This window comes from Arvicola amphibius, chromosome 4 (assembly GCF_903992535.2).
Source record: "Arvicola amphibius chromosome 4, mArvAmp1.2, whole genome shotgun sequence".
Taxonomy (NCBI): Eukaryota; Metazoa; Chordata; class Mammalia; order Rodentia; family Cricetidae; genus Arvicola; species Arvicola amphibius.
Window position 1 is genome coordinate 40,493,304 of NC_052050.1, and position 17,265 is coordinate 40,510,568.

The following is a 17,265-nucleotide window of genomic DNA, read 5'->3' on the forward strand; positions in this document are numbered from 1 at the left end:
ATTTTATTTTATGTGTTTTGCCTGCTTATATGTAAGTGTGCCACATTCCTGCCTGGTGCCCACAGAGGTCAGAAGAGGGCATTGGGTCCTTCTGAACTGGAGTCACAGATGGTTGTGAAGCCACCATGTAGGTGCTGGGATCTGGACCTGAGTCCTCTGCAAGAGCAGCAAGTCCTCGTAACTGCTAAGCTATCTCTTCGGCCCCAAATCTTTTTATCCCTATTTCCTAAAGACTAGCCTCTAATTAAGGGATATCCAGCTCCTTAGCCTGCAAGTCCAACCCAGGACTTGTGACAGGTATCAAATGGATACAGACTTGTAGAGGGACCTATGAATCTCTAGATAAAGCAGATCTTAGTGCAGGGGACAAACAGAGCCGAGGACAGTATGATGTCTTAAGCCCAGAAGGAAGAGCACTCTTTGGAGGTGATGGAGAAGGGGACAGTCCTCACTCAGCTCTTGCATCAGCCAAGAGGTAAATACCCCAGGATTGCTGTGAAAGAGAAGAGTCTATGCGCTGCCCAGCATTTGTTTGAACCTGGACAGGGCTTTAGAATGTCCCAGCATTCAGGAATCAGGGACCTAGAGGAGAAGTGGATGTCTGGGCTCTGGAGCTAACAGCCCCAGATTATTTTGGGTGTCTTTGCACTCCCCTCCAAGCTATCCCACCACACAACACTTCACCACCTTGGGAATGCTAGGGTGCAGGCACAGAATCCTGCAAGAGATAGCTGGGAGTGTGCAAAGCGTTTCTGAGTAGAGCAAAAAGAGAACAGCCTCCTGGAGATCTGCTCCCAGCCCACACCCAACAAGGTGCACTTCGAGGAGCCGTCACTGGGTGTCACCACTGCATCTCAGGTATGTGTTCTTCCCCAGCTGTTAGCTTACATGCCAGAGCTCACGCAACAAGAAAAGTTCTCCATGGAGGCCCAGATGAAAGGATTGTGGCTCCTGTACTTCCCATGAGCTCTGTGGCATTCCTACGCCCCTCATACCCTGGCTCTTCTGGAAGGCCTGGGCTAAATAGTCCAACAGCGAGTTAATCCTCTTTTGTCACTTGGCAGAGCCTTAAATCTATCTCTTCCAACTGACACCATGTATTGCAGTAGAGATCTGCAATCACACAGATCTGGCTTCAATTTCAATTTATGATCACAAATCTCAGCCAGGTACTCGTGGCTGGGTAGCCATCTGTTCATGTATGTCCAGGTCTCACTGCCTAACAGTTCAGTTTTACTTGATGGTGGTGGTGGTAATGGTGGTGGTGGTAATGGTGGTGGTGGTGGTGATGGTGATGGTGGTGGTGATGGTGGTGGCGGTGATGATGGTGGTGGTGGTGATGGTGGTGGTGATGGTGGTGGTGGCAGTGATGGTAGTGGTGGTAATGGTGTCAGTGATGGTGATGGTGGTGGTGGTTGTCGTGTTGGTGGTGATGGTGGTAGTGGTGGCGATGGTGGCAGTGATGGTGGTGGTGGTGATGGTGGCAGCAGTGATGGTGGTGGTAATGGTGGTAACAGTGATGGATAGGGGTCTCACAGCATATGTGTGGAAGCCAAAGGACAACTTTCAGGAACTGGTTCTTTCCTTCCACCTTGCTGAGGGTGCGCTACTACCACCTGGCTAAAACCACAAAAACAATAATAATAGTGATAATGATAATAATTTTTATTATTATTTTATGCCAAGTGGCTCTCTAGTTACCTGCCTTGCCTATATATCTTCAGTCCCTTTTAGTACTGGGTGCCTATCTCCTTTCATCTTAAAAAAAATTAACATTTGCCTAATTATTGTGTGTATGTGTGTGTGCCTGAGTGTGTGTCTGAGAATGTGTCCACACTCATGTGCAAGAGTATATGTATGACAAGACATGTGTGAAAATGAGGGGACAATTTGGGAGAGTCAGTTCTCTCCTTCCACCACCTTATGGGTGCCAGGGCTAGAACTCAAGTCCTCAGGATTGGTGGAAAGCTCCTTGACCCACGGAGCCATCATGCTGGCTCTCTCCTTTTATCTCAGCACAACCAAAGCGTGCTTCTCTACTAACACCTATTCTCTTCAACTTGCTCCTCTGTTCCACACTAGCCCTACTCACCTTGCCCCACCAAGGTGACTTTTTAAGGTTGCCATGACCTTTAAATCACCAGATGCAATGAGATGACTTTTCAAGGTCACCATGACTTCCGAATCACCAGTCGCAGCAGATACAAATATTCTCTTTTGGCATTTTCCTCACATACCTTGATTGTGCACACCAGACGGAAACATATTCTTCTTTTATGCTTCCCTATTCTTGGTGCACACCAGATGGGATTTATATATATGCCCTTCTATTCTTGGATTTTTTTTCACCTTGGTTAAGTTTGAATCTAAAATGTTCCCCATAGGCTCATGGTTTGAATGCTTGTTCCCCAGATGGTGGTGGTGTTTGGAGAAGCTGTAGAAGCAGTAGTTGGTTGGGACTTGGCTGGCAGAGGTAGGTCCGTCCCCAGGGGCAGGAAGTCTATCTGGTCCCTGGGTCTGGGCATGTTCTCTGTTTCTTGCCTCCCACAGGTTCCAACTCCACTATACCTTCTCCACAATGATGGACTGTACTTTCTGCGACCATGGGCACAAATAAACCATATTTCTGACATGTATTTTGCTTGCAACAACGAAAAGACTTCTTTTGTCGGTATCTCCGCCCTGATTATAAATACTTATAACTTCTGTTCCAATCCTGGCTTGTTTCTGCATTTCCGCACTACCTCACTTTACTAGACAATGCCATCCACGGGACAGATTTCCATATCTAAGCAGCCACTTCTCAACTGTGGATCTTTGACCCACGCCTATCTAGTTGCCATCCCTACCTGTATCTAACGGGCCCAGAATGGAATGATCCATTCTTCCCTCTCTTGGAAAGCCAGTTCTTCATTTCACTTGTTCCATCTCTACAGAGGGGACCACGGCCAGCCACACTGCTCACACTCTGCAGCTCGGGATCTGTACCTGTCTTCACCCCTCCCATGCACGCCGAGAGTAAGTCTAATTACTTTTATCTCTAGCATTGGTTTCTCTTTTCCCACTGACCTCTGTCCCTACTGAGATTCTGCTCAGGTACAGGCCAGGACCTCCACTCAACCAAAGAGATGCGAAACATTTCAAACTCCCCTTCCTTCCCCCACACACACTCCATCTACTCTCAACACCCCAGCAACAAAGAGCCTGAGAAACTAAGCCTGGGATGGACACCTTCTGTCTCTTAGTCTGAGTATTCACGCATAGAACTCTAAGGAGGGTTGACTATCTATGCACTTTACCACAGGTGTTGATTCAACTAAAGCACAAAATCAAACCACAAAGCCAAAGGTGTCCATTCCCTGGGTAAAATTCCTCAGCAGCGCCTTTCTGAATTCAGGTAAAAGACCACTCCCTGCAGGCTCAGCCCCCAGTGGGTCTTCTTCTCCAGTCTGCCTCCCACGGCACTTCCTCTCACTAGTAGAGCAGCTGCTCTGGCTTCACTTGGTTTCTTCAAGAGGCCCAAAGCCATCTGCCTGCTGGGGAGCCTTTGCTCAAGAACTTCCCTCCATCCTTTCCAGTCCCAGCACCTTCTCCTTCCTCTCACCCAGCTAGGCTTTCTCAGAATTCCATGTGGTCCCATGTAGTCTTTGTGTGACATACTCATTGCCTTGTTATTATATTGTTTTGCTTTTTCCACAGTTTGGAGCGGCTTTGGCTTTGGCCCACATTTAATTCGTACATTTCTGTCCCGTGTAAGTGCAGCCTAGACAACCAATACCACGAGTCTGTGAGCAAAATGCCCTCTCCCTTTCTAAAGCCCTCTGTGTCATGGCAGAGGTGCTTAAATACCTATCCTTCCCCTCCCCCAGGAGTCCAAATGGGTCCCTTTAGGCACTCCTAAGTGCTCTAGCAATTTATCTGCTGAGCTGCAGTAAAAGGGAAGAGTGTGACCAAAGACATAGGTGGGGGAGGGATTCTGGTAGACTAGGCCACAAGCAGAGACAGCCATAGTCTGGTAGACTACGCCACACTGCAAGCCTGGCGATGCTGTTTCCTTTCCAGTGACCCCATGCCTGGATTCAACTCACTGAAGCCCTTCTCCCCACACCCCCACCAGTCATCTCCACTGAGACAGGGCGCTAGTTTCCACCCCCAAGTCTAGAGAGAGGTGGTGGGGCCCCATGTTATCAGCTGAACTGTATCCTCCAAAAACACAGTAGGACACCTCAAAGCAGGGGAGAAACAAGGAAGTTAAAAAGCCACAGATGAACACAACACAACACACACACACACACACACACACACACACACTATACATGGGTGGGTCTAAATGATTTCACAATAGAAGTTAAAGGCTAGGCACAGGTACCTGAGGCCGGGCAAGCAGCAGTAAACTCCCAATACTGCAGGTGATTTTTCAGACACTTGTCCTTCAGAGCAGCCCTCTGACATAGCTGAGTTTTTGTCATTGTTATTGTTTTGTTTTGTTTTGCTTGACAAGTGTAGTCATTTCAACTCCAGGGCCATTCAGGGCAGCCTCATTTACTCAAAAGCTCTTCTGAGAGGCTCCAAATGATTGCTACAAGGACATCTCTGTGGATGACAGATCTTCTGAAGTTGTTCAAAGATGGTCTCAATGCCTTCAGGCTCCCCTGATCCAGGTGCCAATCATCCAGACAGCCCAGTATGTCCAAGATATTAGGAGCATTCACTGAAGCTGGGTGACTTTGGGAGAGAAATGGCATGGGGTGAGACAGACATTTTCACAGTGAACAGCTCAGGGTATACCTCAACACCCAGCCCTCAGCGTTACTGTGGATTCCAGCATACACAGAACAACTCAAACCATCCAGAAGGACAGCGGCGGGGACATGATAAAGAGACTAGACAGTTGCACTTATCAGACTCTTGTAAAAAGGAAGAGAGGAAGAGAAAGGAGAGCGTGCAACTGGTGAGAAAGATAGCCCTTGTTATGAAGAAACAGACCAACTCCAGCTACATCAACTTTCATCCTGGATTTTTTCCAAATAGAAGCAGAGCGAATATCTAATACTCCCAAAGACGGAGGACACTCTTTTTGTTTAGAAAGCACTTTGCACTTTGTGTTTGTGGGCATTTTCCTTTAAGGTTTCTCAGTTGCCTGCCAGCTTTCCTTCCCACCACTTCCTTGTGAGATTTGATTTGGAGCCAAGTGGGAAACCCTGCTCTTCCTCTGCTGGGTCCTGTGCTTCACATCCCTACCACACCAGTGCCCAGCTCCACCTTTCAAATCCTGCCCTTTCTTTAGCACTCAAGTGCCACCTCTGGTTGATTTGTGTCTCCTTCCACTGAGGGTCATGGCACTCTGTTTCTGGGGCCTGTATGATTTGTGTTGTGAGTATATGACTTACATCCTCTTACCCGCAGTTTGTTTGTTTGTTTCTTTTTCTTTCTTTCCTTCTTTCCTTCATTCCTTCTTCCTTTCCTTTCCTTTTCATTTTTCGTGAAAGGAAAGACTGGAGGTAGGAGTCAGAGTGTCCCTCATGCTAATCTTTTAGAAATACTTCTCAACCCTCCTTCATACTGGCAGATACAGAACCCATTTGCAATAGAAATGTCGTTTCTCATTTTCTTTTTTTAGTTGTACAGATCTTTAAATTTTAATTTTCTTTAAAATTTTTAAAGATTTATGTATTTATTATATATGTTACCCACCCCACGCATGTGTGTGTGTGTGTGTGTGTGTGTGTGTATGTGTATTCCTTTGTGAGTTTATATGTACCACATGTATTCACAAGTCCTCAGAGGTCATCAGAACCCAAGAACTGTCATTACAGGTGATTATGAGCCACCATATGGTTCTCTCCTTCCACCATGTGGGTCCTGGGATTTGAACTCAGGTCTTCAGTCTTGGCAGGAAGTGCCTTTACCCACTGAGCCATCTTACCAGCCCAGTTTCTTATTTTCAACTTGACTGACTGCATTTAGAATCCCAATGCAAACATACCAACGAGTAGGTCTAGAAAGGTGCCTTTAAAAGGTACCCTATTTAACTAAGGGAAGACCAATCCTGACCATTCATAGGGCTGGGCTGAATGAAAAGGAGGAAAACAAGCGGAAGCATCTTCCTTTGTTTCCTGACTATAGACACAATGCAGCTAGCTGCCTCAAGCTCCTGCCACCACAGTTAGAGGCACTGGTACCACCATGTCCTGCCTAGACATGATGGCCCGTACCATTATCCATGACCCAAAACAAACCCTCCCTAATATAGCTCCATCTGAGTTCCCACAGCAGACTTGGGAGCCACAATGATACTCAGTACATCAGTACATCCAATATCTTTTTTAATCCTCATCCCACCATGAGAAGCTGGCCTCAGGTTCAGACTCAAGCCTTTAGAAGTCTGAGGCATGCCGGGCCCACATTCGTGACAAGCGGACCAAGACTCCTTATCGTATGGAAGAGTGTTGAAAATGCCCAGAGGACTTAGTCTGAGTCCTCACACAGACAGCCTTTTCAGCCTCATGCAGCCCTGCAAGCCAGGATTCATATTTGAAGACAATCTTGCCCTCTGAGAAATACTTGGCAATGTCTGGGACCATTTTCAGTTGTCATTCTGGGAGAGATGAGGCTACTGGTATCTAGTGGGTAGAGGGTACAGATACTTCTTAATACCGTACAGTGTACAGGACCATCCCACACAACAAAAAGCTGCCTCGCCCTAAGATGTCCACAGTGCTGTGAAAGACACACCTTGCTCAGTATAAGGTGTTAAGCACCTAACACATAGCCTGCGACATAGTTTAGGGCCTATAAACCTCAAGAACAGTGCCGTCGGCCTGTTATTATCTGTTAGTCCCGCCATCGTGACTTTGATCGGGACCAGTGGCCGGGAAAAGAACGTTGTAGTTTCCTTGATCTTTTCTTTGGACACCTCCTTTCTTTAAAATTCTCTTACAGATCGGTTGGTTTATGTCATACCAGTCGCTTCCTTGTAGCTGGTAGACATACCTTGCTCAGTATATCATATGCTTTCTCTCCTCCTACCCTCCATTTTATTCTCTTCTTCTATAAGGAACATACTCCAAATGACATTACCGGACTCTGAGTCAGACAGAACATTTAGGTTTTTTATTTTTGTTTGTTTGTCACTTTTTTTTGGTCCTGGGGAAACACAGCAAGTACTATACCACTAAGCTACATTCCCAACCCTTCAATACCGGACCATTCTATGATGATACAAGAAAGTATCCAACTTTACTGGCCATAATGAAGCAAAATTCAAAAATCAAACTCTAGCTCATCTTTCATTGAACTTCTTTACATTTTTGGAAGTTCCCCATCACTTGAAGGGGAAGGAGCACCCAAGAGCTCTTTGCTGCGGGAGATGGTTCTGAGCACAGTGGGATGTTGGGCAACATCCATTCCCTCCACCCAGCAGTAGATGCCAGTAACTTCATCCCTCCCAGAATGACAGTCAAGAATGTCCCCAGGCATAGCCAAGTCACTCTTGGAGGGCAAAATTGCCCCCAGTTGTCAACCACTGCTACCAGGCCAGCCCTATTTTCTTTTCCACAGTGGGTGTGCCCTGGGGTGAGATTGAGTGGGCAGGAGGAAGAAATGAAAACACCTGCTACCCAGCTAAGGAATGTTCCAGCATCATTTGATGAAAGCCTGGGACACCCAACTCTTCGAACCTCCAGCTCACACTAGACTGCAGGCAAAGGAGACAGCATTTAAGAATCAGCTTACAGACTGTCGATTAAGGGAAGAGAGAGATGCTAGAGACTCAGGTGTTTGCTGCCAACAGAGAGAAAGCCGAGTGGGAGAGATAGCGGCCATCAGTGGATCCAGTTCACAGAAACTGTCTGCTAATAACTTCTAAGGAGTACGGTGTGTGAAGGGCACTCATATCAGAGGAGTCAAAGTCAAGAACACGCCAGGGCCTCCAACATGATACCTCTCTTGGCCATTCTCAGCTTGCACAGAGAGGCCAGCTCACAGCTGTGGAATTCCGAAACTAACAAGGACAGGCTTTCTCCCTCCTCTTGTCTCTCTTCTCCCCAGTGGTTGAGTTAGGCCACTCACTCCTACTTCTTTCTGACTGGGATATAAACTTTAATTTGTTTCCTCAGGGAACTAGCAGATACGAAAGGGTGTGCTGTCTCTCTCTCTCTCTCTCTCTCTCTCTCTCTCTCTCTCTCTCTCTCTCTCTCTGTATTCCAGGCTGGCCTTAAACTCACTATGTAGCCATGAATGACCTTGAATTTCTGACTCTACTGTCTGTACCTAGAAAACTATGGGATTACAAGTGTGCACCACCATGCCCCGCCCATTCTGTGGTGCTGGGGATTGAACTCGGGGCTTTACGTGTGCTGACATCGAGCTACTTAGTACAATGGTGATCAGTTTATCAGGCAACACTCAGCCAGAAGTTGCTCTTTTCATGTGCCTGACTCCGTGTGTTTTCATTCCAGTAGTTCTTAGCCACTAAAAATCTCAATTCAAAATCACTGGAGCTGTAATTTGCTAAAACAAATTGAATGACCAGCCAGATTCGGAATTCACTCCCCCGAGAAACCTTTCTAGAACAGCTTTGTAAATCTGAGGGTGGGAAGAAAAGGGTAGCCGTTTACAGGGGCTGCACTCACACCCTGGGCCTCCATATTTGCCTGGGAGAAAAACAAATACCTCATGAGAGGCAAGGGTGCCTGGTTATGCAACAGCACTGGCAGCTCAGGTGACAAAACCTGACTAGAAAAGCAGGAAGTCACTGTACCTTTAAGACTGAAACATTGAGAAACTGTAGCTGGAGAGGCAGTGAATTCCCTGCAATTAGTGTAACACCCCAGCTACAAGGAAGTGACTGGTGTGACATAAACCAACTGATTAAGAGAATTTTAAAGAAAGAAGGTGTCCAATGAAAAGATCAAGGAAACTAGAATGTTGTTTTCCCAGGTCACTGGTCCCCATCAAAGCCACGAGGGTGGGGCTGGCAATGATCACAGGACTGACAGCCCTGTTCTTGGGGTTTATCGACCCTAAACTGTGTCCCAGGCTATGTGTTAAGTGCTTTATATTTTATCTGCTTTAATTGTGATAGCAACCACTAGAAGTGAGGAATCAGAACTATTCTCACTTTACAGAGGAGGAACTAGGCTTTCAGGGCTGAAGTGACTTGCCCAGGGTCACATAGAGCATTTATGTGACAGAGCTAGCCCCACAATTTTTGCTTCTAGCTCTATGCTCTACTGCCTTTAAACTCCAAATGCCACAGACCACATCCATAGATCCTCGTTTTCTGTGGGTTCTGAATGCATGGATTTAGCCAATCACACATTGAAAGTATTTGGAAAAATGATTGTATCTATGCAGAAAACATGGGCATCCTATTATTAGTCTCTAGATAACAGAAGGTAGCAACTGATTTTGTATCACTTGTGCTGTATGAGGTCCTATAAACAACCTTGAGATGTCTTAACCTGGAGAGGTGGCTCAGCATTAACAAGACTTGTTACCCTTTCAAAGGACCCGGACTCAGTTCTCAACACCCACATAGAGGCTCATAACTATCCATAACTCCAATTCCAGGGGATCCAATGTCTCTTTTGACCTCTAAGGACTCCTACACACATGTGTACATTCATACAATCAAGCTCACACATGTACACTTACAATTAATAAAAACTTTTTCAAAATGTTAAGCAGATAGGAGGGTGTGTTCGATTATATGCAATCAGAAAGTCATGTTATATAAAGGATTTGAACACCCATAGAGCTAGTATCTACACAAATCCTTCTCTCCCCACAGTTGCCAAGAGACAGCTGCAGGGCTTGGGATGTAGTTCAGTTGGTACATCCTTGCTTAACATGTACAGAGCCCGGGGTTACAGAGTCTCAGGAGTGTTGTTCACAGAATCCAGCACAGGGAGTTCCTCAACTACCTAGAAAGTTCACGGCCAATCTGAGATATATGAGAACACCCTCCCCCCCTTTTTTGAGAAGGGTTTCTCTGTAGCTTTGGAGCCCATCCTGGAACTAGCTCTTGTAGACCAGGCTGGCCTCGAGCTCACAGAGATCTGCCTCCCAAACGCTGGGATTAAAGGCTTACGCAACCAATGCCCAGCAAGACTGCTACTTAAGAGAGAATCAACAACCCATGTGTGCTCTGAATAGCTGATACATATACTTATTCATTGATGAGAATGTCAGATGAAACCTATCCACATTTCAGGATCAGTTCTTCTTAACTACTGCTTGGCTGCTCTTTTAAGAGTCCTGAAGTAAAATAAATAGAAATCTCAAAGAACATCTAAATTAACAATAACAGCAAAAACTGAACACTTATGCAAGGCAAAAAGGAGTCTCTATTGACTGTTTGACAAAGCTACGGCTCCCACCTTCTATCCAACCCTTACTCTCGTGCCATCAGCCTCATTGCTACGAGGCATGTATTTGTGTGGGTGTGTATGAGTATGTGTTTGCCTGTGTATGTTTATATGGAAGCCAGAGATTGATGCTGGGGATTTATTTATTTATTTATTTATTTAGACAGAGTCTTTTACTAAACCTGGAGCCTGCTCTCTCAACTGAACCAGCTTGCCAGTAAGTCTCTGGGATCTGCGAGTCTCTGTCCCCCCACTATTGTGCCCAGCTGGATCCCCAGCTGCTGGGGATTCGAACTCAGGTATAACAAGCACCTCACCAAAAGAGCTGTCTTCTCAAGCTATGAACACATGCTATACTAGAATCTGAGGCTCTAACGCTCTGTGGGATTGCAATCTTCACACTGAATGGGGAAATGAGAAGGGCTGGGAAGGTAGGAAATTGATTGTTAGTGTATGGCAAAAGGATACTGGAGAACATGTGGGAAGGGAAGAAAGACAGATTTGATGTTGCAGGGGTGGGAGATGGGTAACATAAAGGACCCAGCCAGATGGCCTTCAGCCATAAAAAAAATATTTAGTAGATTTTTATTACCTGCTGATTTCAAAGTTCATCATGGCTTTGCATGGGCATGACAATAAACTATCCCTAAGAACCAAGAGTCACATAGGGAAAAATAAGACTCACAGGCAGCAGAGAGCCCAACCTGCTCAAAAAGATATGCAGAGAGAAGATGGTTCTGAAGTTAAGAGCACTAGCTAGACCCCCCCTCCCCCATGTCCTATTCTGGCCTCTGTGGGTACCAAACACTCATACAATGTTCATACGTACATAAAAGTATGCAAAAACTCATACACATAAAATGAGACATTTTTCTTTTTAGTTTTAAAGGACATGCAATAAATTATTGTCATCGAAGAGCATTCATGTTCTGGAGAGAAAGGAAGAAACACACTTATAGCAACGCTAGCTTGTGTTTAACTAGCATTTGCCACCTGCCTGGAATTAAATGAAGCGTCTTATAGATGTCCCTTTGTTTTGTGGTTCTAACACACTGAGATGGATTTTTATCATCTGTTTATTCAAAATGAAGGCACTGGGGCTTATAAAAATGAGCTAATAAGCCTGAGGCAGTATAACTAGTAGGTGGCAAAGTTCAAATTTGTACTCCCAAATAAACACTCCTCCACAGCATGCCTCTGGTCACGTGCGGCAGAATCTCCTGGGGTGCTATTAAAGTTCAGGCTTAACGTCCTACCCTACACTGGTGGTACAGGCGCTTAATGCGTAAATACCACCTTCACGAGAATGAATAGCATGCTAGTCTGCCAAATTCCAAGCAATACAGGGGACTAAGGGTACTAGATAGACTAGAAATACTCCATACTAGAGAATGAGGTAGGAAGGGAACCTTAGGAGAACGTGTCTGCGACATTATTAAGAGACAAGCAAGGTCAGACTGAGACATTGAGAAAGTGGCTCAGGGGGGAAAGAAGAGGAATGATGCCGAACCTGCAAACCCAGCACGTGGAAAGTAGAGGCAGAAAGATCAAGAGTTCAAAATCATATTTAGCCGTAGTGCAAGTTCAAGGCCAGCCTGGGCTACTTTAAATCCTGTCTCAAGAATAGTATAGCAAAGGAAAAGAAATCAGTGAAGACAGAGCCAGAATCCTTTGGATAAAAGGGCCAAAAGGGAGGTCTACTTGAGAAAAACAGGTTTTTTGGCCCTGACCTTGACTCCCCAACCTGATTATCCCTCACTGCCACCTGGTCTTATCTCGATGGCATATCAGATCTAAAGGACAAACTAAGCTCATAAACAGAAGTCAATAAGTAACAAGATGAGAGGATAGGACAGTTGAGAGCTGGTTTGCATATGGGCAGGGGTGGGCGTGCGGAGTAATGATGGCGTGAGGGTGTGTCCATGTGAAGACATTTGCTGGGCACGGGGGAAGCCTGAGTGGCACAGAGAGGCCTAGAGAGAACGGTGGATTAGACAAGGGATTCAGGTGCTGGAGGGGATATTGGGTTACATGACCTCTGAGGTTTCCTAGGTTTTGCTGATCCAGCCTTTAAATAATTGAAACTTTCCCTTGTCTCTGTTCTTTCGGGTTCAGTTGTCAGAATTTAGATACAACTATGGCTTGTATTGTGTCTACCTCCCGAGAGTGTGAAGTGTGGAACCGGAAAAAGCCCAAGAGTCACACTTCAGTTGAACGTCATCTCATTTCATGATCTTGTGTGTGTACACATATGTGTGCGGTCGCATGTATTTATGCAGGTGTACATACACCTGTGTGCGTGTCTGTGTTAAGGACAGATGTTGACATCAGGTGTCTTCCTCAATCATTCACTGCCATATTTTTGTTTTTGAAGAAGAAGAATCTCTTGCTGAACCTAAAGCCGCCAACTCAGCTAGAGCAGCCGGTCAACAAGACTTCTCCTGTCCATACCTCTCCTGAGCAGGGACTCTTGATGTGGACTTGCCTTCTGGATGCTATGAATAGGTTTTATTAACATTGGTTATTAAAGAAGCTGTTGCGGCCAGTGGCTTAGTAGACTAAAACCAGGTAGGAAATCTGAACAGAGATATAGAGAGAAAGGAGGCAAAGTCAAGGAGATGCCATGTAGTTGCCGAAGGAGAAAGATGCCAGCCGCCAGCCAGAACCTTAATGGTAGGTCACATCCTTGTGGCAATACACAGATTAATAGAAATGGGTTAATTTAAGATGTAAGAGTTAGTTAAATATAAGCCTAAGGTGATGTAGGTGTGTCTTCTATCTATCTGATGATTTCATTGGATAATTAATAAAGAAACTGCCTGGCCCATCTGATAGACCGGCCCTTAGGTGGGTGGAGTAGACAGAACAGGAAGAAGGAAGTGAGGTAGATGGCTCAGTCAGATGCCACGCCTCTCTTAAGTTAGGCAGACCGCCGTGCCTCTCCTCAGAGAGATGCCAGATGCGATGAAGCTCCAGCCCAAGATGGACACACGCTAGAATCTACCTGGTAAGGCACCACTTTGTGGTGCTACACAGATTATTAGATATGGGCTAGTCAAGATGTGAATAAGAGCCTGAAAATAATGGGCCAGGCAGTATTTAAAAGAATACAGTTTCCGTGTAATTATTTCAGGTATAAAGCTAACCATGCAGGAGGCAGGCGGCCAGGAGTGGGGCAGCGGGATCTGCCCACAGCTCCTCACTACACTAAGGTATTGGCCTAACAGTGTTGTAATTGATACAGTTTTTGTATTATGATTCAGTCTGGGTGGCTGGGAAATGAACAGTCTCTGCTTACAGACTATAGTGTGTCTATTGCTCCACTGTCTTCTCACATGGGTGGAGGAGGTAGAGCTCAGGTCCTCTTTGCACTGCAAGGGCTTTACCAGCTCAGCCATCTCCCCGGCCTCATTTCATGATCTAAACTCTAGGTGATGGGTACCACTTTAGCTCATTAGTCGAAAAACAGGGATTATAGATGTAGTCAGGAAGAAAGGAATCTGGGGGAGACTAGATGTCATGGTACATTTGTCCCAAAACATTGATTTTGAAGCTATTCTGATACTAATAGAAGAATCCAGACTCAGTTTCTTTTATTCTACAGTCACATCACAGATTATTTCTGGCAGCAGAGACTGCCTCCCCACTACCACAAGCAGTTCTGCAGCAATGGATACCTGATGGGTCCGATTCTAACACTTACTTACCTGTCAGAGTGTAAGAGAGACTTATCCTCATGATCACCTCCACTGAGATGCCAACCAGAAGCCCCAAGCTTCTTTACCAATGGTTCCAAATGAACGCTATCAACCAAAGTCACCTCGGTGCTTTTCTTGGGTTTCATTTGCTAGATTATCTCCTAGAACTCATGGAAACACATTTGCTAGATATATACATAACACACATGCAGAGAGAGAGAGAGAGAGAGAGAGAGAGAGAACTACAAAAGGGTACAGATGCAAAGACTGAAGGGCTACGCATGTGGGAGGAGCATAAATTCCTTTGTGTGCCACCCTCCAGGACTTGCCATGTGTTGTAGAATATTATTTTAAAATGTGTTGCATTTGTTTATGCTCTGAAACATTTGTTTTTGTGATGCAAGGATGTGTTCCATTCTTTTATGCTGCATTTGTTTAACTCTGTGAAGCTGTGTTACTTTGCCTGTCTAAAACACCCATTGGTCTAAGAGTAAAAGTAAGATTACAGAAATAAGAAAAGGAAAATGTCCAGGGGCAAAAGGTAGAAGGGTTAATTTAAGCTAAGAAAAGCTGGCTAGAAACCAACCAAGACTGGGCATTCATAAGTAAGGAAAAAAAGATGCCTTGTGCAATTTATTCGGGATCTGGGTTGTGGAATCAACTACCCCCACCCCAGACCAAAGAACAAAAGAGAGAAAAAAAAAAGGTAAAAAACAACCAACAACATTTTGGCATTCCAACGTGGGGCTAGAGTAAAAGAAAATCTAACAACTGCCATGCGTTCAGCTAACCAGAAGATCCCTGAAACCTATTTGGGTTTTCATAGAGAGCTTGTTGCACAGATGGATTGGATTGAAGCATGGAGACAATCTTGTAGAAACATAGCTGGACAGAAAGGGCACGACTCATGTTAGTAGGCTGGAGGAGACACCCAGCAAGGCCCGGCGTGTCCACAGTTTTCCTGTACCACACGTCAGGGTAGGACCTTCGAAGAGGGTCTGTGTCTTAGCATATACTATCAGGTAGGGTCCGTGTCTTAGTGTATACTATCGGATAGGAAGTCACAAGAGGTATTCTTTTTCTCCAAGACAGACAAGTGGAAGACTGGTGTTTCTCTGACTCACCTAGGGGAAGAGGAATTCTATTTTCTAAGCCTCAGGGAGGGAGTTGGGAGTCAGGAGTCATGGACATCACAAAAATATACAAGTGACTAAATTAGAACTGCTTGCTGTTTTGTCAGAGGGAAGAAAGGGGTTGGGATGTTTTTTTTTTTCCTTCCTTAAAAAAAAAAAAAAAGCCTCCCATGTAAACTGCCCTCTGAAAGAAGGAAGTAAAGGAAGGCAACAGCTTCCCATTCCAGAGTGGGTTAGAAACAGGTCGCCAAGAGATCTAGTCTGCTGTTCTTCCTTGATGGTCTTCGCTTTTCCTCTCACATTTTTTTTATCATCAACAACAATCTCTTCATGAGATGTCTATGTTAGGTTTGTAAAAGAAGCTATCCATGTAGTTCATGCATGTAACCTCAGCACTCAGGAGGCGGAGACAAAAGGGTTGCCACGTGTCCCAGGCCAAATAGGACAATACAGTGAGGCCCTGCTGAAGCCAAGTAAGAAAATAAAAAAATCAATTGGTTCTAGATTTCCCAATCACAGTCTGTATTTTGACCAGGTCACTAAATGACTCTCACATGCTCTAAACTGGAGACATCTTACCAAAAGGCACTGTCAACTCATGAATGGATTGGAAAATTATTCTCCCTCTCATATCGTCGGATCTACTGGTTCTAGGAATAGTTCCAAAGGTCAGAAGAGCTAGAGACTTAGTAATCGCCTGGCTGGATGCTTAGAGAAAAGGCCTTGTGATAGAATGCATTCACACAAATCTGTTTGTTAGTTAATTACCTTGATAATTAATGTACCTACTGAGCACCAGACAAAGTTTGAGGATCATGTGCCCTTTCTAGCTAGCTTAGGGGACATGCTTAAATAGTCAACTCCAACCCAGTGCAATAAATACTTGGCAGCTAAGAAAGGTGTGGGCTGGGGAATGTAGCTCAGTGGTAGAGTACTCTCCTCGCGTATGCAAGGCCCAACATCTGGTCCCTGGAATGGGGGTGGGGGGTGGGGGTGGGGGGTGGGTAGAGTTTAGGGTCAGGGAGGATATACTCCTTGAGATTCTGGATGTTTCTCTTCGGATATATCACAAGCAGAAACAGTTCTAGAGGCAATTCTAGGCTATGTTCACATCCTCTATGTGACTCTGTCTTGCCTGTGGCCTGAAATCTGTGCAGGCAAATTGTTGGGACAGTCCCTTTTTGGTGACTCACAGGACCCTGATGGTAATTTCCCTACACTCTTCTTCCTTCTCCGGTGGTGAGGACTTATAGTGAGAGCTTCCCCTTAGCGCAAGGCTTCCCAATTTGGAGTCCACAAAGAGATCACCTCGAGGAGCAGAAGAGAGGAGGCAGTCTGCACAGAAAACCATTTCATGTATGTGTTTTATACAGTCACCTCAGGAAACAAAGTCCACAAGTTTTTAGTAAAGCATGATGTCTTAGTTAGGAACTCTATTGCTGTGCAGAAACACCATGACCATAACAACTCTTAAAAAGGAAAAGATTGAATTGGAGCTGGCTTACAGTTCAGAGGTTTAGTCCATTATCATCATGGTAGGAAGCATGATGACATGTAGGCACACATGGTGCTGGAGAGGGAACAGGGGGTTCTACATTGGGATTGGCAGCTAGCTTATAAGGTAAGTATAAAATGTCCTTTAAGTATTCTTCATGGCTGGTTTTTTGTTTTTTTTTAAATTGATTCTGTTTTGTTAGACTCATGATGGAAAAAAAAAACCTTGTCTTGCTGGGATGCAGAGCCCTGGCAGAAGGAGATAAAAGTAGGGTGGGTGCTAGCGAAACTGAAAGAGAGCAAACATTCAAAGCAGATCACCCAGACTTGATTTTCATTGATAACCCAGTAGCCCTTGAGTTGGGGCTAGTTATTACAGAGAGCCTGACAGGGCCTGCACACTGTGTGTTTACACTGACCAAAAGTGGGCATTCTGAAAGTCCTTTGTACCAAGCAGTTTGAGATACCATACCTTTTATAAGCAAAGACTTTAACAGATGTCTGCTTAGAACAAGATGCTCTCTTATGAAGCCTCAGCATAGCAATTGAATTTACGAACATTAATTAACA

General features: G+C 45.1%; 1 protein-coding gene across 2 annotated transcripts in view; it reads right to left on the reverse strand.

The window, feature by feature from the left end:
* Tmem98 (transmembrane protein 98) overlaps positions 1-17,265 on the reverse strand; it is a 41,524-nt gene that overhangs the window by 21,944 nt on the left and 2,315 nt on the right. The window contains exons 1-2 of one of the 2 annotated variants that reach the window (XM_038325737.1): positions 14,078-14,250; positions 4,370-4,725 (exon numbers count right to left, since the gene is read on the reverse strand). In XM_038325737.1, coding sequence (XP_038181665.1) covers positions 4,370-4,469 — 100 coding nt within the window. In that variant the 5' untranslated portion in view covers positions 4,470-4,725; positions 14,078-14,250. Of the gene's footprint in view, positions 1-4,369; positions 4,726-14,077; positions 14,251-17,265 lie in introns of those variants that run through there. The other variant, XM_038325736.1, reaches the window with a different exon arrangement.